The sequence below is a fragment of the Elephas maximus genome, chromosome 9 (assembly GCF_024166365.1).
Source record: "Elephas maximus indicus isolate mEleMax1 chromosome 9, mEleMax1 primary haplotype, whole genome shotgun sequence".
Taxonomy (NCBI): Eukaryota; Metazoa; Chordata; class Mammalia; order Proboscidea; family Elephantidae; genus Elephas; species Elephas maximus.
In genome coordinates, this window is record NC_064827.1 from 116237776 (window position 1) to 116264325 (window position 26550).

The 26550-nt window shown below is 40.0% G+C and overlaps 1 protein-coding gene across 1 annotated transcript in view; it reads right to left on the reverse strand.

Annotated features, from left to right (window-relative positions):
* Positions 1-8267: 8267 nt before the first annotated feature.
* Positions 8268-26550, reverse strand: part of LOC126082518 (contactin-associated protein-like 3) — a 314347-nt gene continuing 296064 nt past the window's right edge. Inside the window, 3 exon segments of the mRNA XM_049895019.1 lie at positions 8268-8455; positions 17044-17118; positions 17311-17541. Coding sequence (XP_049750976.1) covers positions 8268-8455; positions 17044-17118; positions 17311-17541 — 494 coding nt within the window.

A 26550-nucleotide genomic window follows, 5' to 3' on the forward strand; every position in this document is an offset into this window, starting at 1 on the left:
AGTTGGATGTCCCTCTGCTCAAACTGAGTTTTAGGCAGAACTCCCAGTGCCTTCTTCACTACCCATTCTGCATTTTGAAGAGTGACACCTTTCAAAAGAAATTTAAAAAAATGAGGCACAATCCAGACCAAGCACACCTTTATGACAGTATCAGTGAATTGCCAAACATTTGATCCTTCTGCCCTTCCTATGATGTTAGCTATAGGTTTTTAAAAAATGTTCTTTATAAAGTTGAGGATATTTTCCTTCATTCCTAGTTTGCTGCAAGTTTTTATCATGAGTGGGTGTTGGATTTTGTCAAATACTTTTTCTGCATCTATTGTTATGATCATATGATTATTCTATAGTCTGTTTATGTGATGGATTATATTGATTTTTGAATGTAGATTCAGTCTTGCAAACCTGGGATAAATCCCACTTGGTCATGGTTTCAATTTGCTAATATTTACTTGAGGATTTCTGCATCTATGTTCATAAGAGATATTGGTCTGCAGTTTTCCTTTCTCGTTTTGTCTGGTGTTGGCTATTAAGGGCAATGCTGACCTCACAGAATGAGTTAGGAAGTGTACCCTCTGCTTCTATTTTCTAGAACGGATTGTAGAGAATCAGTATCATTGCTGCCTTAAATTTTTGGTAGAATTCCCCAGTAGAACCATCTGGGCCTGGTGCTTTCTGTTTTGAAGATTATTGTCGATTCAATTTTTTAAATATAGCATCAGATTGGAAGAAGACTCATTAAAACATGATATATACAGATGACACTTTTCTTGTCAAAAATGAAGATGACATGAAGCACTTACTAATGAAGACAATAGATTACAGCCTTCAATATGGATTATGTCTGAACTACTGAGCTCTTAACAACTGTGCCACCAGGGCTCCATTAGTGAAGGTCTTAATGGTACATACACTTTCATCTTTTGTTTATCCACAAATGACTTTACTTTTCCCTCAAAAAAAATATTTGTATGAGTAAAGAACTCTAGCTTAGCCCATGCATTTGTGCATAATAAGCTATATGTTGGTGCTTCCCCAATAATGCATTTTGAAAGGTCAAGGGTCAGGTTCTTTCTAACTGGTCCTGGTAGGTCCCTGTGTGCAGCCCAAAATGCGGTAGGCAATCAGGACCCGGCCCTACGTATTACTGCTCCGTGTCTGTTAGTTTCTTCTGGTGTTGAGGAATCACGTCTCCTGGTGGTGACAGCCACTTCCCCTGCTCCCATTATTTCCCTAGTTCCATATTTTATGCACATAGATAAAATGATCCAAATGTCTCCAGCATGTAGAATAAATGGCAATTAACTACTTTCCATTGACACACTTCCCCATATGGCCTACAATATTTTAGTTAACCTTCTATATTGAAATATAGCCCCCAAAATCATTCTAATTTCCATTTCAGCTTACTTCATATATTTGAGTTCTGCATTGTATCAATTGACTAACTCAATCAAGATAGTAAATGTTATTGTAACTTGAGGATGTACTGCGTGCCATGGTCTGTGCTAAGCCTTTTAATTGGTTAAATTTTTATTAGAAGAATATACGAACATATTAACATTTTCTTAAACTGGGAATACATCTTTGAATTCATTACCTCAAAATATTCCTTCCAAAGCTATCTCAAAAGTGTGTCAGCAATGATGTGACCTTTCCAACAGTACTCACAAGTAAAATTCTTGTAGGTACTCTGGTTTTCAGATGTTCCTGGGTGGTGAAAACAATTAATGCACTTGACGACTAACTGAAAGGTCGGAGGTTTGCGTCTACCCAAAGACACACTGGAAGAAAGGCCTGGAAAATCTACTTCCAAAAATCAGCCATTGAAAACCTAACGGAGTACAATTCTACTCTGACGCACGTGGGTTTGCTATGAGTCGAAATCAACTGAACAACAACTGAAGTTTTCAGATTTGGGTTTTCAATACTTTATTAAAATGGAAGAATTCCTATGATGAGTTCTAGAAAAAGTAGGTTTTGGCTCAAAAACAGGAAGGTTAGGTTTGTTCTGAGGGTCACATAAAACAACCAAGTAGACAGCAGCTCAAACAGCATGGCAACACGATGAGTTAGCTGAATGTCCAGACCTGAAAAAGAGCAGACAAGAAGACAAAACCCTGTGTCTCCTGGGCTAAAAACCACCGGGTGGCCACTCCCAGAAGTGGAATACGCAGTCACCAGGATTTCATGGGGAAGGATGTGTTTCAAGAAAATCTTGATGTGGATGACCTAATTAACCTTGGCAGTAAGAGGGAGTGCAGCCCAAGGCACATGGGCTTCCATTCACAGGACCATGCAAGATGCAACAAGGTATACATCCTAACCAAGAATCTCCTGGCAGCAATCCAAAGCTTTCCACCTGGCTGGTCTGAGGTGGTATTTTTCTCATTCTGGATGAAGGAAGTTATTAAAACTACTAGAAGGTGTAAATGTAACTACAGGGACCTCAGCAAAGTAGAAACAATAAAACCAATAAAAATAATCACACATTATCAATGATTTTGTAATAGGTTGAATATAAAGGTCAGAATGGTTTTTGTAATTAATTTCATAATTTAGTGGTTTTGTCTTTTTTTTTGAGGTTATTTAAACATTTAAGAGAAGCTGACATAGTAAACATTTTAGCTAATAAAATGTTAAGATACTTTAAGGTTTCAGATAGCCTAAGTAGGTTTAATTTATAAAATTTACAATTTATACACTGTAAAAGTATTTAAATGTTTAGAAAAACATTTGGTGGATATATAATATATGCTTACTATGTTGAGCATTAATGAAAGCACAAGCAGTAGTGAATTTCTCTCCACATATTAAAGATCCTAGGAAGTACTCAAAACATAAATTTGGTGCCAGCAGGTAGAATGTTGTGTGCGTAGCTAGGCAGAAAAATTAGATATACTTTTTAACATATATAAAACATAACTTAAAAGATTGAAACAAAAGAAAAATATAGCCACAGATACTTCCACTTGTTGCAGAGCAGGGGAGCAAGTCACCTGGTAGAAATGTCAAGACCTGCACCAGAACAGAACGTCAGTAATTAATTATCTACACAGTAGATATCAAAGCGATGGAGGTCTGTGTGCCCCAGCTTTCTGATCTGTAAGAATGAGGATAACATATATGTCTCACCACACTGGTTTAAGAATTCTAGTGAGACATCAGTGGCGCAAAGCACTACACACAGTTGCAAAGGTTCTATTTAAAGAGATTTCTTTAATGTTTAGGCAACATCACCAGCTAGGTAAAGAAATTTCATTTTTCAAAATCTAAAGACAAGCTTAGACCTGAGATAGAAGCACTTTTATTTACATGGTAAATGATAAAATCTGGATCTACTGTCTTGTCTTTTTAACACAATAATACAATAAAATGCAAATAAATCATTTTCAGTCATAAAGAAACTATGGCCAATTTATTACACTGTTAGTACTTTGTAAACAGAGATTCCACAGGGTAGCGCTTTGGCCTATCTTCTCACCAGCGTGATTAATGCAATATTAATCCTACTGCTAGTTCCAGTAATACGGCAATTTTAATGCCTAAATAACCAACCAGTTGCTGTGGAGGTGACTCGGACTCATGGTGGCCCCGTGAGTGTCCGAGTGGAACTGTGCTCCACACACTTTTCAATGGCCAATTTTTTGGAAGTAGATCACCAGGCCTTTCTTCTGAGGCACCTCCAGGTGGACTCAAACCTCCACCTTTTTGGTTAGCAGCCATGCACTTAACCATTTGCACCACCCAGGGACTCCAGTGTCTAGCTAGCCTCCCTAAAACATCATCGACATCTGCATTGGTTACACCACATACTAGTGTCTGCTCCTTTGATGAAATGCTGGGCAGTAATTTTAAAGTGAGCTACACCCATGAGTCTAGTACAGAGGAAAGAGACTCTAGATAATGAACTTAGCTACTATTAAACTGTGTTATTCTAGACGAAGAAACAACTTGAACGAACTGTGAAGAGAGAGGAAAGGACTGGATGACATTTTCTTTCATGTTCCTTCCAACAGACAACCTGTATAATTGTGGCAGTGAAATTTTTTTTTTTAAATAAAATCTTGACTCTTTCTTGAACTGTGTACCCATTATTATTTTATTATCCATTGCCGTTAAGTCGATTCCGACTCATAGCGACCCAATAGGGCAGAGCAGAATTGCCCCATAGAGTTTCTAAAGAGTGCCTGGTGGATTTGAACTGTTGACCTTTTGGTTAGCAGCTGTAGCACTTAACCACTACACCACCAGGGTTTCCTCTTAAATTTACTAAAATATTCTTTCATTCTCTCAAAAACTGGTACTAGTCATATGCAGGTTTAGGTCACCCAAAGATCTACCACTAATATTTATATTCAGCTGAAGGGGTAAATTACTTTCCATCTTTCTTAAATCTGTTAATGTCTCTGAATTTGTAAATACGTCATGGCTCCAGTGTGGCTACTGACAGACACACACGCGCACACACACATACAAATCCTTTTCCCAGGACATCATGCTTGGTAAAGTAGAGCATCAGCAAAAAAAGAGGAAGACCCTCAATAAGATGGATTGACACAGTGTTTGCAACAATGGGGTCAAGCATAACAATTGTGAGGTGGTGTAGGACCAAGGCAGTGTTTTGTTCTGTTGTACATAGAGTCAGTGTGCGTCAGAACCTACTTGACAGCACCTAACAACAACAATCAATTTCTCATTCTTTCTTCCATGTTGCCACTCATTATAAGCCAGACTTTGTAAAACAGGGTCAACCAGGATCTCTTGGGGATACTGAGGGATTCCTTGAACATTTTATTCCATGGATTAGAAAATGGTGGATCAACTAAGCATGTTTGATTTAAGCTGTGTCTGTTTCCTCCCCCTCATTTTGAAGAATATTTGATGACCCACTTGTATAATCAGAGCTAATTTGTACCATGGGTTTCAGGCTAACCAAACCAAACCCACTGCTGTCGAGTCGATTCCGACTCATAGCGACCCTATAGAACAGAGTAGAACTGCCCAACAGAGCTTCCAAGGAGGGCCTGGTGGATTCGAACTGCCCACCTCTTGGTTAGCAGCCATAGCACTTAACCACTACGCCACCAGGGTTTCCAGTTTCAGGCTAGCCTAGATAAAAAGTGCATCAATTGTAATTGTTCACTTTCAAGGCAGGGACCATGAACTTTATATTTTTATATAATCAATTGAAACTAATTATCCATCAAATGTTCTATATGAAAGAATGTGAAAAATGTTCCAGAACTAGTGGTTATTCTAGACAAATACAAGCATCCCAACATGATTTTCTAGAAAGCTAAATTATACTTGGGGGTTAACGAGGTGGATTTCACTTCACAGTGGAGTGAAGAGAGAGAAATCCTCAAGTTCCAGCCCCAATAAGGAGTGTTATTTATGTTATTTCCATTTTTGTTTCAAAGTAACATGTGGGGAATTATGATCTTTTAACATTTATATCATAGATGGATGCTATTTCCAACTGGAGTCAGTATATTTACATAGTGCTCTTTTGGAGAAAAATGTGGTTAACCAGTTTTGAGCACATGGTAAGCAATCAACAAATTTTCTTCCTGATTGTTAAACTGTTATGTGCATATGTTTAAATATCTACTTTCACAGGTAGTTTAACTTATAGTAATCAGTAAATATCTATTTTTTCTTTCAGTTTGTACTCAATAAATTAAACACCATTCTAAAAAGCTAACATCTTAATACTCTCCATATACACAGAAAAGGTAATGTACATACCAGTAAAGAATGTGTACATCTGCACATTTTAAAATATTCTGGGAAAAAACAACACAGTACTATAATTCAAATTTCATACAACGTCTCTTAAAAATGTTTTCCTAATTCAATTCAAAAATGCTGTTTTGCTAACAAATAAGTATGTAACATTTACTAATCAGTAAGGGAAAGTGGATGACACATTAACGTAGGCTGGTGCAACTAGCTTGTCTCTCTAGACAGAGTAGAGTGTGGTGGGTTCCACTATCTGTAAATCTGCGGCAACGGAAGAGTTGGAATCTTCCGGGACTTAAAATAATCGCCTGTAAAGTTGCAGTGATTTTATATTGTTGACATTCAGCTAATGCATCACAAAGAGCCTACCACATTCATGCTGAATCCTTCCCCAGTCTGTACAGGCCTTTACAAAAGAAGTGTTATCATTCATCAAGGTAGGTTCTTGATATGATACTATACTAACATCATTTTAAAGAAACATCAGTACAGATACCGTGCTGTGGTGGGCAGAGTTATGGTGGCCCCATGATCTCCATTTCCTGGTTCACAGTTTCATATAATCCCTTCCCCATGAGTGTGAGCAGGACCTGTGACTTGTTTCCAACGGAAAGAATATGGCAAAGGTGAGCAAATGTCTCTCTTGTGATTATGTTGTCAGTTAAGGCTCCTTCTTGCTAGCAAACCTGCTCTAGGGTCCTTTGCTGGCTTTAAAGAAGCAAACCACCATGAATCCTACAGCAGTAAAGAACTGAATGCTGCCAACAATCACGCTAGTGGGGAAGTGGATCCTTCCCTACTTGAGTCTCCAGATGAGAACTCAGCCCTGGCTGACACTCAATTCCGGCCTTGCTGAAAACCCAAATAAGCCATACTCAGCTCCTGACTCACAGAAACGGTGAGATAAGAAGTGTGTGCTGAATTTGCGGTTTGTTAAACCGCCTAGAAAATGAACACAAATGCCATAAGAAAAGGCAGTTTTTTGAGAAAAGACCAAAGATAGAGGATTATCTTTCCTGTTCTTTAAAAAGAACACAGAAAATAGATGTATACTCGAAGACAATAGCAAGGCTGAATGTATATAGTTCCAGTTTGTCCTCGCATAGTAATAAGTAATCTACTCAATATTTGGGAGGCTCATGACAGGTGGGATACAGATAGTGTAGCACCTATTCACTACGGCTGGGTTATTGGCTGCAGATGGTAGCTCCATACTGACCACTGTCCACAAATGTAGTTACTGGAACACTCGCCACAGTTGATAGGAATTCCTTGCTCTCCCAGAAAGTAAATATGCTCTAACAGGACATGAACCAGTTAACAGCATATGTTTGTTTTGGGCTCTGTATGAAAAATTGACCTACGATCCTGGAATCATGACAAGAACAATGGATTTAGTTTGAATCATATAGTCATATGAGCTTGCTTTAGTTGATATTCCAAATACTAACGACACGAGAGGGTGATTCGGGAAAAATTTTAACAAGATCAGTTCAAAATTTAGAAATGGAAATGGAAAGATTTAGTTCAAAATGTGACTTTGTCTTAGTAATTGAAAAGAGTCATAAAAAACCAAAGAATCATTGTGAAAATCTTCAGAAAAAGATAATTTCATGACTACAAAGAAAAACTGACCTAATCACCCCACATTTAAGGGAAATAAGTTAAAGATTATATGTCACTCAAGCATTGTAAATGTGGATGAAGGGTATCTTTGCAGTGTTTATATCTGGGCACAAGTTTGTTAGAAAATACACATTTTTGTGAGATCAATGATAGGTGTTCATTATTAAAATTTACAAAGGCTGTAATTACAAATCCAAAAAAAAAGCAGCTTATCAATTATCACATATTAAAATCCTGTACACATTTTGTTACCTATTAATTTTCTGTTCCATAACTGAATTCAATACTACAGTTTCATAGCTGACATCCCCTACTAATTTCATCACTGAAATGTACCCAAACTGATTTAAAAGAGTCAGATAATAAAGCAATCAAGCAAAACCTTTCCCCTCCCAGGTCTCTAATGCACTTTTGGCCAATGGGCTCTGGTTTACAGCAGAAAAAAAAATCCAGCTGAGGCCATCTGAGAAGTGTTTCTGGGTTCCAAATGTTAGGAGGTGATCAATAAAGGGACCACAGCATAGTCTTCCATGTAACACAACACATCAGAGTCCAACTGTGACTTTTACCTCTAAATAAAACTTCTGCGTCACATTTTTAAGAGAGCAGGGCACAGCTCAAAGCCTTGTCCTTGTTGAAACCCACAGCCATTACGCAGACTATGTTTCCTTTTAGAAGATTAGGTCAAAACAGTCAGAAACTGCCAAGCAGTGATTAGTGACCACACCTAACCTGCTGTTACATGAACAGATCATGAAGCAGCACAGAGTGGCTCCTCTGCTGTCCCTGGAGCTAGGTGTGGGTAAAGTGACAGCCCTGTACCCACCACCTGTACTGAGAGCCCCTGGCCTAGCCAGAAAGTCACACTGTCCTAGTCATAAGGAACCCACAGCTGCCAATCAGAAGAAATACTCTTTTTAACTTTCATTGACTGTAGTTTGCACGTTGAGCTCACTTTTCAGAGAAGTCTCTACATTGTCTCCATTTTTTTTGGAATTGTTTTTTTGGTAAAACCATCTCTGTTGGTAAACGCATATTGCTATGGCAGTGATGCACAGCAAGACAAATATCACAACTGCTATCACACCTAGGGAGGGAAGAGAAAGGAAAATATAAAGTCAGAAGATAAATGGTAATTTTGGCCTAACTAGAATCCATAAAAAACCAAAAAACCAGATTCGAATTATACATACACAGTATATGTAAACCAAATCCATTGCCATCAAGTCAATTCCAACAGGACAGGATAGAGCTGCCCTCCTTAGGGTTTCCAAGGCTGTAATCTTTATGGAAGCAGACTGCCACATCTTTTCTCCCATGCAGCAGCATGGGTGGGACCAGTGCCTTGCTTCTAACCAACAAAATATGGCAAAAACAAAATTCCAAATTCTCACGGACTCCAGACTTTTCAGAGCCATGGAGGCTGGACGAACCTCTGAAACTACTGCCCTGAGATAATCTTTAAATCTTAAACCAAAAATATTCTTTGAAGTCTTCCTAAAACCAAAAAACACTTTTGCTAACTAGTAAAGAATGCCTCCCTTGAGCACTGTGCTCTTTCAAGATCTATCTGTATGGGATCAGACTGATAACAGCAACTAGAAAGATCAGACAGGAAACTTAGGGGGCAGTGAGTTTACGTAAATCGGGGAGGAACAAATAACTCAGAAAAGAGGGTGAGAATGGTTGCACAACTTGAAGAATATAATCAATGTCACTGAACTGTACCTGTAGAAACTTGAATTGGTGTATGTTTTGCTGTGTATATTCTCAAAAACAACAAAATAATTAAAAAAATATATGACAAAAATGATGGGCTGTATCTGATGACATGTACATGATGGTGTGATTATGCTACATAAGGCTGTAGCACCCCTCTTGCTGGGCTGTCTCTTTCCCTGCTAGCTGTGAGAAAGCAGGCAGCATGTCAGCGATCCCAACATGGCAAGGAACTGCTGTGGCTACTAGGTGTTGAAGGTGGCTGTCTTAGTTAACTAGTGCTGCTATAACAGAAATACCACAAATGGATGGCTTTAACAAACAGAAATTTACTCTCTCACAGCTTAGAAGACTAGAAGTTCAAAATCAGGGGCGTCACCTCCTGGGAAAGGCTTTCTCTCTCTGCCAGTTCTGGGGAAAAGTTCTTGTCATCAATCTTTCCCTGGTCTAGGAGCTTCTCAGTGCAGGGACCCAGAGACCACAGAACAAGCTCCACTCCCGGCACTTCCGTCTTGGTGGTAGGAGGTTCCCTCCTCTCTGCTTGCTTCTCTTCTTTACATCTCAAAAGAGATTGGAGATACAGCCTAATCCTGTAAATTGCGTCTTGCTCCTGCCTCATCAGCATCATAGGGAATTTACAACACACAGGATAAATACATCAGATCATAAAATGGAGGACAACCACACAATACTGGAAATCTTGGCCTAGCCAAAAAGACACGTATTTTGGGGGGAGACAGTTCAATCTATGGCATTCCACCCTTTGGCACCCAAAAATTCATGTCCTTGTCACATGTAAAACACATTCACAGCATCATATCGTAGCAAAAGTCCTAAATCAACTCCAAGTCCAAAATCTCACCTTCTGCAAGATTTCTCTTCATCTGTGAAATTTAGAATACAAGTTATTTGCTTCCAAAGTACAATGGTGGAACAGGCACAAGGTAGACATTTCCACCATAAGTGGGAGAAATTGGAGGGAAAGAAGGGATAATAGGTACCAAACAAGTCAGCAGAACACATTACCTTAGCTCTCAAGGCTCCAAAATAATCCTGTTTTCTGAGACCATTTACACAATGGCCTGGCCCTCTAGACTCTAGGAATTGGCCACATTCTCCAGATTCTCCTAGGCTTCAGCTCCATCTCTCAGACCCACTGGAGCTGCAACTCTGCTCCCATGGATTTGGGCAGCCCCATTCTCCTAGTCCATCTGAGCAATGACCCTACCCCCTCAGCACTGGCAGGCCCCTTTCTTCTGCCCCTTGGGCATGGCAGCCCCGCCCCCTCAGCTTTGGGCATCAGATCTGGCCCCAACCTACTGGCACTCATGAAAGGCAGCCCCACACTCCAGAACCAAAGTGGTACAGATCTGACTCTTTGAAACCTAGGAGGCTGTGGCCTCACCCTTTGAAACCCAGGAGCCATGGCTCTACCCTTTGAGACCCCAGAGGTCATGGCTCTACCCTTTGAGACTGAGGCAGCTCTGCTTCCTGTGTTCCTCATATCTTCAACTTCTGCTTCCTGGTTCCTTGGCCTCTCGGTCCCTTGGTCCCTTGGGTGGGCCCAGCCTCTCCCCTGATTGTGCAAGTATTCCAAAGCTCTTTAGCTCTACTGATAAGTGCCTGGAGGCACCCCACTCCGTCTCCTGTGCGAAGGCACTCAACTCTCCCTCCTTGGGTCAGCTCCAACAGTGTATCGAGCTGGTATCCTGCTGCCATTTCTCTGACGCTGCTTCATCTGTGCCATTTCTTACGCTACAACTCTCCTTACTTCCTTCCGAATCCTCACCAGAATTGTCTTTGATGTCCATAATCCCACCAACAGTCTGAGGCAATCTAGGCTTTTACTCTTTGGCGCTTTAAAACTCTTACAGCCTATATCCATTAGCCAATTTCGAAAACGGTTCCACATTTTAGGTATCTGTTACAGCAGCACCCAACTACTCTAGTACCAAATTGTGTCTTAGTTAACTAGTTTTGCTATAACAGAAATGCCACAAGTGGATGGCTTTACAAACGGCAATTTATTCTCTCACAGTTTAGGAGGGTAGAAGTCCAAATTCAGGGCACCAGCACCAGGGGAAGGCTTTCTTGATTGGTTCTGGGGGAAGGTCCTTGTCATCAATCTTCCCCTGGACTAGGAGCTTCGCAGGTTAGGGACCCTGGGTCCAAAGGACGTGCTCACTGCTGGCTCTTCTTTCTTGGTCGTAGGTGATTCCCCCCTCTCTGCTCACTTCTCTCTTTTACATCTCAAAAGAGACTGACTCAAGATTCAACCTAATCCTGTAGATTGTGTCCTGCTTCATTAACTTAACTGCCTCTAATCCTGCCTCATTAAAATCATAGAGAATTTACAATACATAGGATAAATACATCAGATCACAGAAGAGAGGACAACCACACAGAGGACAAGCCTAGCCAATAAAATGCATATTGTTTGGGGGCACAATTCAATCTATGACAGTGGCCTCTGGTCAACAGCCAGTAAAAAACTGGAAGCTCTCAATCCCACAACCACAAGACACTAAATGCTGCCAACAAACACATGTACAGAAAAGTGGCTCCTTCCCCAGTCAAACCCCCAGATGAGAACGAGCCCAGTACACCTTGATTACAGCCTTGTGGGACTCTAAGCAGTGAGCCCAGCTAAACTATGCCCAGATCCTGACCCACAGCAACTGTGTGATAATAAATGTGAGTTGTTTTAAGCTGCTAAACGTGTCATTTGTTACACAGCAATAGATAACTAATACTCCCCACTATTTAAAAAATGTAGAAATACTTACTATATTCACTTATTTGGAAAGTAGATTCTTTGAAATCTCCAGATGAAAATGTTTTAAATATTGAAAACATTAGCAATGCCAGTGGTTGTCAATCCTGGCTGCACATTAGACAAGAAAATTGGTAAAGGCTTTGACACCAATATTTTTTAATAAATTCTTCAGATAGTTTTAATGTGCTGGCAGGGTCGAGAACCAACCTATTATATTAGTGGAGAATGCATGTCAAATATATGCCAAAGCAAATACATAAAAGTAAGCATCAGTACTCAATATACTTTTAAGATGACTGACACAGGAATTAATTTATATCTCCAATTTCTGAATATTAGAAAGCTCATGCACTGCTTAGTTATGTGAATAGAAATTTGTATTGCATAATTAGGGTTCTTCATTCTACTCTGAGATGGGCATAAACAACCATAGTGAAGCCCAACAGACCCAAAGCTTAGGCGGGTGCAATTGTTCACAGGGGTTCCTGAGTTTATGTTGTGCTGAACAGATTCACCATGACCATCTGAGCAAACAGTACAGCTTCTGGTCAGGCAGATTCTACCTTCAGGAACCCAGACTCTACCTTATGTCCCCTGGGAGGAGACAGCACAGATGCTTCTGCTAAATCCAATATAAATGTGGTAGCAGGATTCTATGTTTTGAATCTGAATGGTCTACAGATGGTTGTTAATCATCAATATTATTACTCTTAACCATAACAGTAACTAAAATTATTCTTAACCCAACTAATTATAATATTCATTACTTGTCATATATTTTGCCTCTAATTTTGGAAAAACAATGTTGTTACGTGCTGTTCAGTTGGTTGTGACTCATACCAACCCTGTGTACAACAGAATGAAACATTGCCCGGTCCTGCGCCATGCTCACAATTGTTACTGTATAAGCCCACTGCTGCAGCCACGGTGTCAATCCCTCTCATTGAGGGTCTTCCTCTTTTTCACTGACCCTCTACTTTACCAAGTATGATGTCCTTTTCCAGGGACCAGTCCCTGCTGATAACGTGTCCAAAGTATGTGAGATGAAGTCTTGCCATCCTCACTTCTAAGGAGCATTCTGGCTGTACTTCTTCCATGACGAATTTGTTTGTTCATTTGGCAGTCCACGGTATATTCAATATTCCTCATCAATTCTGCTTAGGTCTTCCTTATTCATTGTCCAGCTTTCACATCAATATGAGACGACTGAAAATACCACGTCTTGGGTCAGGTGCACCTTAGTCCTCAAAGCGACATCTTTGCTTTTTAACACTTTAAGGTCTTTTGCAGCCGATTTGTCCAATGCAATGCATCATTTGACTTCTTGACTGAGGCTTCCATGGGCGTTGATTGTGGATCCAAGTAAAATGAAATCCTGACAATATCTGTCATGGATTATGTCCCCCCAAAAATGTGTGTATCAATTTGGCTAGGCCATGGTTCCCAGTATTGTGTGATTTTCCTATATGCTATAAATCCTGCCCCTATGATGTTAATAAAGGAGGACGGGTGGCAGTTGTGTTAGTTAGGCAGGACTCAATCTATAAGATTGTATTGTGTTTTGAGGCACAAGACACAGGTGGACCTCATACCACCAAGAAAGCAGTGCCAGGAACAGAGTGTGTCCTTTGGACTCAGGGTCCCTGCGTGGAGAAGCTCCTAGTCCAGGGGAAGACTGATGAGAAGGCTGACAAAGAGAGAAAGCCTTCCCCTGGAGCTGACACCCTGAATTTGAACTTTTAGCTTACTTTACTGTGAAGAAATAAATTTCTCTTTGTTAAAGCCATTCACTTGTGGTATTTCTGTTATAGCAGCAGCTTAGATATCTAAGACAACATCAATAATTTCTCTGTTTATCATGATGTTGCTTATTGGTCCAGTTGGGAGGATTTTTGTTTTCTTTATGTTGAGGCGTAATCCACACTGAAGGCTGTAGTCTTTGATCTTCATCAGTAAGTGCTTCAAGTTCTTTACTTTCAGCAAGCAAAGCTGTGTCATCTGCATAACACAGGTTGTCCAAGAGTCTTCCTCCAATCCTGATGCCATGTTCTTCTTCATATAGCCCAGCTTCTCAGATTATTTGCTCAGCATACAGACTGAGTAAGTATGGCGAAAGGATATAACCCTGACACATACCTTTCTTAATTTTAAATCAAACAGTATCCCCTTGTTCTGTTGGAACAAACAATAGAGTCACTTTACTTATTTTTATGTTTGGTTGTAGAGCTTTGCTTTAAAGACAGATATCATATGTAATTGCAGTGTCAGGAAATACTAAATCTCAATTACAGTCATCAGGCCACTTGATTATAAAATTACTGTTGCTTTACAACCAGGCATTTATGTATGTGATTAATCATTTTTAACTCTGGTTTACTTGTTTGTCAGGATTGATGGCATGCTAGAATAACTTCTATCTTCACTCATTCTCTGAAAAAACTGAGATAATTTGAATAATGCATCTGAGGCATTCTATAATCTGCCTATCAGAAACCCCAGTGTCAAATGTGTCTATTTCCAAGTGCTCACATTAGCCTGTCTCTGGGTCTATCTATTCATCCTTCTGTCTACATATGCGTCCCTTGGTAAGAAACCCACTGTGCCCTCTGGTTTCACAAGCTTGAATATTGTTTTACGTTAATTCTCCTTTCCTATACTATTCACTTGGTTAGCATGAGGGAAAAGCAATATTGTAAAACACAGAGCAGATAGAAAGCCACTGATTGGAATGATTCTTTAACTGGATCAAATATTTCACATAAGGGTGCAGTCTTCTATGACACTGAGGAATACAATAGAGGTCAATATACTCAACAGTTGTCGGGCCATAGGACAACCAGATCAATGCAAAGACCAAAATCAGATACAGAACTGCAAGGCCTAGTGAACTGACCTCTGTGACGCCCCTGAGCTGGTGAACTTAAGTGTTCTCCTTCTTCCACCACCTCCCAGGAGCCCAGTGGGATTTCTCAGGGGACTAGCACTGGTTTACTTCACAAATCTTGCCAGTAATATTTATCCAAAAGCAATGAAATTCCAAAGGCCAGATTTTTTGTTCTGTCAACAGTCTGAGTATTATCTTTGCTCTCTAAGACGGAAGGGCACCTAGGATAACTTTTTGCCAAGTTCGTTAGACTTGGATTCCTATCTTGAACGCATTAACCACATTTAAGTTAACTTATTTTATGTAAGTTTTTACTTTGTAATGAGGTTTTCTTGTTAAAAATAACTTAGAAATGATTTAGGATTAAGACTTAATTTAAATTGTAATATTAAACTATTCCTTTTGAATATACACTGTAACGAACATTTGGTTTTATATTTTTTCATCCAGTTGTAATATGGAGGTCATATTAAATGTATCTTTATAACTCACTATTATAAAAATAAAAGGAATTGAGATAAGAATGGAAATGTTAACATCCTTACAGTGATTTGGTTAGCACTTTAAAATATCTGGAAACCCTGGTGGCGTAGTGGTTATGGCTGCTAGTCAAAGGGTTGGCAGTTTGAATCCACTAGGCACTCCTTGGAAACCTTATGGGGCAGTTCTACTCTGTACTATAGGGTCGCTATGAGTCAGAATTGACTCGATGGCAATGGGTTTTTTTTGGTTTTAAAATGTCTAAATACTTTCCTAATTTTTGGAGGAAAATCAGTGTCTAGATGAATGTGGGTTAAATGAATAGATCCAATCTGATCAGGGTACAACACAGAAACCGTGCACACAAAGTGGCATCACTCAGTTCTCAGTAAATACCATATATTTTGGTGGCATGGCAGGGAATGACAGTTTACTTCTGTATGTGAAGCAGAGCTTCTAACTCACATTCCAGCAATCTAATCAAAACGTCCTTTAGAATGATGAAGACGAAAAGGGAATATTCATTTTTTTAGTCAGATCTGGATAAATCTTGCCTCAGAGATTATATTTTTATATAAAAAGGAAGATATATTTAAGATGTATTTACTTATACTTCTTCAATTTAAAATAACCATGAACTACTCAGTCCATTAGTTCAATACATTAAAAAAAAATAAGGTTACATGGGAAGCTTATATTGAGGGAAGCATCTAAACCATGCAAATTTTTCATCTTAAACATTAAGACACAAAACTATGCTTTTGCCCGGTGATGCAGTGGCTAAGCGAACCCACCAGCTGCACTCCCCAGAGGAGTATGTGGCAGTCTGCTTCCATAAGGATTTACAGCCTTGAAAACCCTATGGGGCAGTTCTACTCTGTCCTATACGGTCCCCACGACTCAGAATTGACTCCACAGCAGTGTTTCCCGCCCCCCCTTCTGATATTAATCTCATTTTATGCTTTCATTGCTTTTTACATAACTCACAGTCAGTGATAGGTCCAATAGCCATGAAAATGTTATTTAATTATATATATATATATATTTTTTATATATATATATATAACCCTGGTGGTGTAATGGTTAAGAGATATTGCTACTAATCAAAAGGTCGGCAGTTTGAATCCACCAGGCGCTCCTTGGAAACTATGGGGCAGCTCTGGCCTGTCCTATAGAGTCGCTATGAGTCAGAACAGACTCGACGGCAACAAATTTGGTTTTTATGTATATATATATGTACATATATTATTATTATTATATAATATATATAATACACACACACACATACGCCCTTTGCCGTTCAGGCGATTCTGACTCACAGCGACCCTATAGGGCAGAGTCAAACTGCCCTCACAGAGTTTCCAAGACTGTGATCTCTTTGGAAGCCTAGTGCCCTATCTTTCTCGCTGAGTGGCTGGTGGGTTGGAACTTCAGACCTTTTGGTGAGCAGCCAAGTGCTTAGCCACTGGAGCACCAGAAATATATACAAAATATGTATGTAAGTATATATACACGTGTGTGCATATATATATGCCATATGCCTTTGGGAATATTAACAGCTATTTTCAAATGAGAAAACTTTCATTATTATGTAATTTGCAACTATTTTTTTTAAAAAACGTGCTTCAGTGGAATCATCACCTCCTTCTCAGTGTCTCTGGCCGATTTAAGTTCAGTAAAATTACATCAGACCATCAGCGAATACATATGGTATGCTATTGACCTCAGTTACCAGTGTCGGTTTCTACAGAGGTTTTTTTTCCCACTGTGTTAACAACAGCGAAAAAAAGGACGAGGTCGTTCGTGGCCCTGTTACCTCCGATGATGACCGCAGAGTCACTTCCGTCTGCATTAACGAAGGGCTCTCCCTCATCTGTGGGTTCAGAACGACCTACAGCAGAAACAGGTAGGACAGAGGCAAGCGGGAAGGAAGACTGCTAAGAACTTCGTACTCATGAGAAAGACGAAGACAACTGGAATGGCAGAAATGAACGAGACATAAAGAACGCACAGAAAGAAGAGGACAGAGGCTGAGACGTGGAACGAGCAAACACAACACTTCCACCAGCCTCCCGCCACGCACCTGCGCTCCCGGCAGGTGGCCGCCTCTGCTCCCGCGCCGGGGAGCCGGGCCCCGCCCCCGCTGCGCACGTGGACGAGGTGGCCACGTGGCCGCGGACGGTGACCGGGGCGGGGCCTCCGGAGCGCAGCACCGCCCTCAGGGGAGCGGCCCCACCGAAGCTCACTGCAGACAGGCAGCCGGTGAAGCCGTGCGCGCCGGCGCGCCGCGTGTCGGGGTCCGCGCCGGAGGGCTCTGCGGGCGAGAGAAGCCAACAAAGCTAGTTATCCGACAGGAATAGGCAACATCTGCCCGACCGCAACGTGCAACCTCCCTCCCATTCCTCAGTCCCCGCGTCGTTAGAAAAGACGGCCCGGGCCTTTACCAGCAGGCTTGGCCAGCGACAGGCAGGTGTCAGTCATTGGCCAATTCACGAGCAGATGGAACTGCCTGTGAGCAAACTGCAGCTTCCCTAGGCGCAGTCACGGGGTGCAAATGCATGGTGTTCTCTGCCATTTAATTTTTCGGATGATGGCTAACATGAATTTTGTGACGGGATTTGTGGCCAATAATCCGGGGAGTTACGGTGAAACGTTTCCTGGACATGCGGACAACAGCTCTCTGGGAATCCTTTTTGTTGTCATCCCACAACCCTTTATTCTGCCAGACGGCTCTCGTGTCCCAGAGGTCGCCCCAAGGATGCCCTTGCCCTAAAAGGCGCAGCAGTGCGGACTTCACAACTGCCTTCATTTCCTCGCCTTCACACTGGTGGCCTCTCTGGCCCCTTCCTATAAGAGGCGCCCTGCCTGCCCCATCCCGGCCCTCACAAAGTTCGGTTATAACAAGACCGATGGAGAGCAGAGATTGACACAGGAGATCAGAGAATCCATGTATGAATTGCAATGATGTCTGAATCCAGCATTCTGCTTGTTTAGAGGCATGAACTCTGAACAAAGGGGGCTAGTTGTGGATTTCAAATGCTTAAATGTGCCTACCCAGCTGGGAAGCGTCCATATATTAGCAGAGGAAATTATGTCAGAATGATCAGGACACTTGGCATATGCTGCCAAACTCCCTCCCCACTTCACCTGCTTAAATGGGCTTATTGACCCTCTTTTTTCTAACAATAAAATAGCCACCAGACTTTACCAAATAGCTTCCAGGTGCTAAGCAATTTACATAGATTATGATTTAATCACTGCAGCAGTTATATGAGTGTTATTATTCCTATTCCGTAACTGAGGAGCATAAGGTTTAGAAGTTAGTAACATAAGACCTTAGTACAAATAAAGTGGCTCGGGAAGGGGAAGGGCTAACAGGATCCAGGCCTGTTTTCTTCAGTTCCTTTCTGAACAAGATTTTCTTTATTTTGTTTACTTGAACATATTCATAATTGCTCACTTTGGGGGATGGATAAATGAGCATCACTATGCTATTGTTTCTACTTTAATGGATATATGCAGATTTCCATAGTGTATATATATATATATATATATATATATACACATTCTACTAGTATTTGGGGGCACGGAGGGGTTGGTTTAAGAGTCAGTCCTGAAGTTCCCACTAAGAATCTCAGCTGTTTTATTCTTTTTGTATGTTACAGTTAACTCTTAAAGGACAATCTATCTTTTGTGCTCAAGTTTTGAGTACTTCTCTTTTGTCTCCATTTCCTGATCATGTATTATAAATAACCATAAATAATTTTGATTGAATATGTATTATGTGCTAGACATTGTGAAAAATAAAGAGCTATTACTATCACAAATACAACAGAGAGTAAGGATTTAGAGCAGAATTTCATGACCTGCCTGTTGCTACAGAGCTGGTAAGCAGTGAGGCTGGTTTTTGAACCCCACACTTGAACTCTGAAACCAGACTGCCAGCCAGCTGCACCCCATTCATCAGTTACAGAAAGTCACTCTCCTTGGATTAGCTGTTTGCCTCACATGATAGATGGAAAGCTCTTGGTGGGCAGTAGGTGATTGATTTATGTCCTACTCTCTAGCACTTAGTGTCTGCTACATAGGATGCATGCAATATGTTTTTATAATAAAGGAATAAACTTAGTTCCATCACCATGCAACTCACCCTTCTGTGGATAGCTCGGGCTGTTGAAAACATTTTAAAATAGGATACTCTCAGGTGTGGTCTGGCAAGTATAGAGGACCCGCCTTGTCAAGATGTTATCTGCAATGGCTCATGCTACAACTACTCTTCCATATTTGACTGCCATCTTAAGCCACTGAGTTTCATTGAGTTTCAAGTTCAGTAAAGACTATTGCATTTTTACACAAATAACGTGCACCTTCTACATTTGTTTGCCAACCATGCCCTCCTCCCCACCAGGTATCTTCATAAGTGCCACTGTGCCAATTTTATGTTTACATGTTGCTTAAAAAAATTAGCATTAGCATGCTTACGAAAATATGTTGGGGGACGGTTGAGGGCGAGGTTGGCAAACAAACACAGAAGGCCTGATATATTTGCACAAAAACGTGGTACCTCATTGTCACTATAGTTAAGCAACATACTCTGAAGCTTCAACCCATGAGGTTGGTTTCTTGAATCCAATTAGGGTCTTTACCTTTATTCCTATTAAACTTTATCTCGCTATTTCAGTGTGTCATTCTTAAAAGCCAAATAGTTTGTATCAGTATTCCTTCTGGCTTGAAAAAGAACTGTATCTTCTGAGAAAAGAGGTCTGACTTTGAGACTTTCTGCAAACGCTATTTGAGTGTACAAAATTCTATCAGCAATTTTAAAGTTGCAGAAGTAAAAGTTTGTTGGGTAAGACATCTCTAAAATAATTAAAATTATGGGTATGATGTTCACATTGTTGTAATTATAATAAACGTCTTTTTGAAACAAATACGTATCTTGATCAAGTTAACTATATGAGATATCAAAGAGCTTTAGGTATGAGGAGTTCCAAGTAGATTCATGAGTCCCAAGTATATTGAAATGCAATGAACGTGGTACAATTCAACTAAAGATTATTATATACATGTTGGAGAGCTTGGGGAGAGACTGGAACATTTAAACACTGCTGGTGGGAATGTAAAATTGTACAACCACTTTGGAAATTGATTTGGCGCTTCTTTTAAAAGCTAGAAATGGAACTACCATACAATCCAGCAATTCCACTCCTTGGAATATGTCCTAGAGAATTAAGAGCCTTCACACGAACAGATATATGCACACCCATGTTCATTGCAGCACTGTTTACAATAGCAAAAAGATGAAAGCAACCGAGGTGCCCATCAACGGATGAATGGATAAATAAATTATGGTATATTCACACAATGGAATACTATGCAATGATTAAGAACGATGAATCTGCGAAACATAACGTGGAGGAATCTGGAAGGCATTATGTTGAGTGAAATTAGTCAGTTGCAAAAGGACAAATATTGTATAAGACCATTATTATAAGAACTCTAGATAAAGTTTAAACACAGAAGAAAATATTCTTTGATGGTTACGAGGGTGGGGAGAGAGGGAGAGGGATATTCACTAACTAGATAGTTGACAAGAATTATTGTAGGTGAAGGAAAGGGCAACACACAATACAGGGGAAGTCAACACAACTGGACTAAACCAAAAGCAAAGAAGTTTCCTGAATACAACCAAATGCTTCAAAGGCCAGAGTAGCAGGGACAGGGGTCTGGGGACCATGGTTTCAGGGGACATCTAGGTCAACTGGCATAACAAAAGGTATAAAGAAAACATTCTTCATCCCACTTCAGTGAGGGGTGTCTGGGGTCTTAAACGCTAGGAAGCGGCCATCTGTGATGCATCAATTGGTCTCAACCTAACTGGAGCAAAACAGAATGAAGAATACCAAAGACATACGGTAAAGATAAGCCCAAGAAACAGAAAGGGCTACGTAAACCAGAGACTCCATCAGCCTGAGACCAGAACTAGATGGTGCCCAGCTACCAAAGATCACTGTCCCGACAGGGAACACAACAGAGAATCCCTGATGGAGCAGGAGAACAGTGGGATGCAGATCTCAAATTCTCTTAAAAAGACCAGGCTTAATGGTCTGACTGAGACTGGAGAGACCCTGACAGCCATGGTCCCCAGACCCTTTGTTAGCCCAAGATTCGAACCATCCCCAAAACCAACTCTCCAGACAACTGGACTATAAGATAGACAATGATACTGGTGAGAAGTGAGCTTCTTGGCTCAAGTAGACACATGAGACTATGTGGGCAGCTCCTGCCTGGAGGCAAGATGAGAAGGCAGAGGGGGACAGGAGCTGGCTGAATGGACACGGGGAATACAGCGTGCAGAAGAGGAACATGCTGTCTCATTAGGAGGAGGGCAGCTAGGAGTGCATAGCAAGGTGTGTATAACTTTTTGTATGAGAGACTGACTTGATTTGTAAACTTTCACCTAAAGGACGATAAATAAATAAAAAAGATAAATTCTGAGAAATTAAAAAAAAGATTATTATAAATCAAGAAGTTTCTTTTCAGAGAATTACTTTTTATGGGCACCTTGGTTGCTTCCACCTTTTTGCTATTGTAAACAGTGCTGCAATGAACATGGGTGTGCATATAAATGGGGAAATGCTGCAACAGCAATACAGATAAGATTTCTTTTGCATGGCTAACATACTGACCAAATTACCAATCATTTTTGGTTGAAGTCTGGTATGAGCTCTGCCAAGACCATGGTGATATAACACATCTAGAGCAGGCATTTACTTTAATGAATTAGATTCCTTTTGTGGAATTTATTTTTTAAAGATAAGTGAGCTCCATTTCTGTAAAATGCTATTACTGAAGGAAAAAACATTGGTAATACAGATAATGTACATTTAATCGATGCAAAAATTTCAACATTGCTCTGTGATCATTAGAATTGTGTCTTCTTGGCTGGGCCATTATTCTCAGTAGTTTAGCAGTTATGATGCAGTTTGGCAGTCATATAATAATGTAATCACCTCCATGATGAGATCTGATATAATTGACCACCTCCATGATGGGATCTGCGGTATGTAGGCAATCAGTTGAAAGGAAATTTCTTGCATCCACTATAGGTTGACTTTCTGGCAAGGACCATGGGCTTTTGCCTGCTCTGGATCTTACAGCTGGCTCCTGTTCATCTAACTTCTGTTTCTTGGGACTTGAGGTAATAGCTACCTGCAGATCTTGGAATTTATCAGCCTCTGCAGTCTGTGAGCCAGAGGCCTGGTGTCTTACCTGCCAATCATGGGTTTGTCAGCCCCTGTAGCTATGTGAGTCGGGAGAAGCCTCCAGCCTGACCCAAGAACTTGGGACCTTCCAGCCTCTACAACTGTGTGAGCTGTTTTCTTGATATAAATCTCTCTCCCTCTCTCTCTCTATAGGTGCTTCACTGGTTTTGCTTCTCTAGAGAATCAAGCCTAAAATATGCTCAAAATTGTAATAACTACCTTTTAAAAAAAGCAGATGGTTTCTCTCACTCTATTCATTTTGTGTCCTTCTAGACATTCAGAATCTGAAAAAGCAGTATTGAAATTTCTTGCTATATATGCATAGTTTATAATTTTAACAATATCTCCTTGCATTTTTTTATTGTTTTGGATAATACATTTAACTGATACCAGCTTGATGACCTAGATTTATGATTTTTATATTGTCTTAATAAACTGTGCCTTTTATCACAAGATACTGAACCTCTTTATTTTGCTGGGTTTTTCTGAACTTCTGAGATTTAAATTCTAACTTGTCATTAATACAGCCATTTTTTGCTTAATTTTTGGGGGGTGTGATATCTCTTGGCCCAACCTTCTTTGTCATATGCAGAAGTGCATTTAATTGGGTTCTCATAGAAATTAGCCTGTCCATATTTAGTATCTAACCTATATATCTGATTTTATTCCTTCCACATTAGTATTTGTCACATGAATTTTTTCCCTCTTTCTCTTTTTCCTTATTTTTGGTGCCTTAATTAGTTTGTTTCTCATTCTCTTTTCTTTCTTCTCTGAATTATTATTTCCCCATCAAGGCACTCAATTCTTCCACCACTTGTCTGCACTCACAGCAGAATATGATACATTTAGGATATTTGTGCCGCTTTCCCTTCCCCCAGAGGGGCCCCCTCCCATTCTTTTGCACAGATGAGACTTGGAACATTTTTGCATATTTTCCCTTCTCACCATCGTTTCCATGGCTTTACTTGGGTAGTGAAGTACTTTAGTCCCACACACACATATATAGTTCTTTTTAGATGCCTTTGAGTCAATTCGAACTCATGACAATCCCAGGGTGCACAGTAGAACAGCTCCATAGGGTTTTCAAGACTGACGTTTCAGAAGCAGATTGCAAGGCCTGTCTTCTGAGGCACCACTAAGTGGGCTTGAACTACCAACCTTTCAGCTAGTAGCTGAGCGCTTAGCCATTTGCACTACCCCCCTCTATATATACACACACACTAATGATAGGCAGTTTAGGGTGTGTGTGTGTGTGTATGTATATATATATACGCATTTGTTGTTAGGTGCCATCTAATAGGTTCTGACTCATAGCGGTCCTATATACAACAGAACTAAACTGCCCAGTCCTGCACTATGTTCACAATTGTTGCTATGTTTGAGCCCACTGTTGCAGCCATCTCATTGAAGGTCTTCCTCTTTTTCAATAACCCTCTACTTTACCAAGCATGATATCCGTCTCCAGGGACTAGTTCCTCTTGATAACATGTCCAAAGTATGTGAGACAAAAAGTCTCCCCTCCTCCTTTCTAAGGTACATTCTGGCTGTACTTCTTCCAAGACAGATGTGTCCACACTACATATACGATATATACATACCCACACCTCCTATCATTAATCATGTAGCTGTAACTATGCATGTATGTGTGTGTGTGGAGGTATTAAAATATACTGAAAGGCTTAGTGCTCACACTGTCTCGCTCTCCTTCCTCTTTCCCTATTCTGAGGTTTTGATGAACTTCTCTAGTATTTTCCCATATGGGTTACATGGTTATAATTTAACCTGAATCTTTATTATTTAAAAGATCATTCAATAAATAAATTATATATTAGCTAAATGTTTGAGTTGTAGCCCATTCTTCCCGTAGCACAACAATATTATTATTCCATCATTTAAAAAATTCTATTGTTCCTAATAAGTTGGATGCTGATGCCAAAATCATTGTTTTTTACTTTGCCATAACTTCTCCTTTTTCCAGGATGCTTGTTAGATTTTTCTCTGTTTTGTAATTCGGAATTTTACCTGAATTTGCCCAGATGTGTGCTTTTTCTTACCAGAATTGGTGAATCCTTTCAAACTGCAGCTCAGATTTTCTTTTAGCTTAGAGAAATTTTTATGTTTGGTGTAAGACAGAGGTCTAGTTTCATTCTTTGCATGTGGAAATCCACTTGTCTCGGTACAATTTATTGAAGAGACGTCTTTCCCAATTGAATGGACTTGGAACCCTTGTTGCCAATCAATTGGCTGAGATTATGGGTTTATTTCTGGACTTTCAATTCTATTCCATAGATCTAACTATGTATTCTTATGCCAAGACAACACAGTCTTGATTATTGTAGCACTGTAGTAAATTTTGAAATTGGGAAGTGTGAGTCCTCCAACTTTCTTTTTCTAGATCACTCTGCCTATTCTGACTTCCTTGCATTTCCATATGAATTTTACGATAAGATGTCAATTTCTGCCCCCCTCCCCCCAAAAAATATAGCTCTGGGATTTTGATAAAAATTGCATTAAACCTGTAGCTCAATTTGGAGAGGATTAGGATCTTAGTAATATTAAGTTTTGAAATTCATGAACATAGGCTGTCTTTCCATTTATGTAGGTCTTCTATAGTTCCTTCAATAATGTTTTGTAGTTTTCAGTGTATATACTTTGCATTTTTGTAAAAGGTATTAAAAAGTATTTTAATCTTATAGATCTTACTGTAAATTGAATTTTCTTTAATTTCTAGTTGTTCACCGCTATAAAAATATAATTAATTTTTGTATGTTGATCTTGCATCCTGCATCCTTGCTGAACTCATTTACAACCACAACAACAAAAACGAGTTGCCTTTCAGTTGATTCCAATTCATGGTAACCCCATATGCTTCAGAGCAGAACTGCCCCATAGGCTTTTGACTGTAATCTTTACAGTGGCCAAGCCCTTCTTCCTTGACCCCACTGGGTGGGTTCAAACTGCCGAAGTTTTATCTAGTTGCCAGTGCAAACCATTTGTACCACCTAAGGACATTATTTACTGACTCTAATAATTTTTTTTTTCTTTTTTTGTGAATTCCTTACCAGGGTATACCATCTATAGTTCGTTCCCAGTTTGGATGCCTTTTATTCTTTTCCTTGCTTTAAAGCCTTGTTGAGTCCCTACCCTGCAATCCTGAATAGAAATTATGAGAGCAGACACCTTGTATGGCTCCTTACTAGAGCAGAATGTTTTCAGTTTTTCACCATTAAGCACGAGGTTAAGTGTAGGTTCTTCACACACACACCTTGTTAGATTGAAGAAGTCTCCCTTCTATCTTTAGTTTGTTGAATGTTGTTATCTAGAAAGGGTTGGATTTTTGTCAAATGCTGTTTTGACATCTATTGGAAACCCTGGTGGCGTAGTGGTTAAGTGCTACGGCTGCTACCAAAAAGGTTGGCAGTTCGAATCCACCAGGCACTCCTTGGAAACTCTATGGGGCAGTTCTACTCTGCCCTAAAGGGCCACTATGAGTTGGAATCAATGGCAGTGGGTTTGGTTTTTCTGGTTTTATTAAGATAATCAGAACACCAGAAAGATGTTTACCTGTGTTTTGCTGACTATGCAAAGGCATTCAACTGCACGAATCATAACAAATTATGGATAACATTGACAAGAATGGGAATTCCAGAACCCTTAATTATGCTCGTGTGGAACCTGTACATAGACAAGAGGTAGTTGTTTGAACAGAACAAGGGGATACCGCGTGGTTTAAAATCAAGAAAAGCGTGCATCGGGGGTTATCTTGTCACCATACTTATTCAATTTGTATGCTGAGCAAATAATTTGAGAAGCTGGACTATATGAAGAAGAAAAGTGACATCAGGATTGGAGGAAGACTCATTAACAACCTGTGATGTGCAGATGACACAACCTTGCTTGCCAAAAGGGAAGAAGACTTGAAGCATTTATTGATGAAGATCAAAGACTTTAGTCTTCAGTATGGATTACATCTTAACATAAAGAAAACAAAAATTTTCACAAGTGGACCAATAAGCCACATCATGATAAATGCAGAAAATATTTAAGTTGTCAAGGAT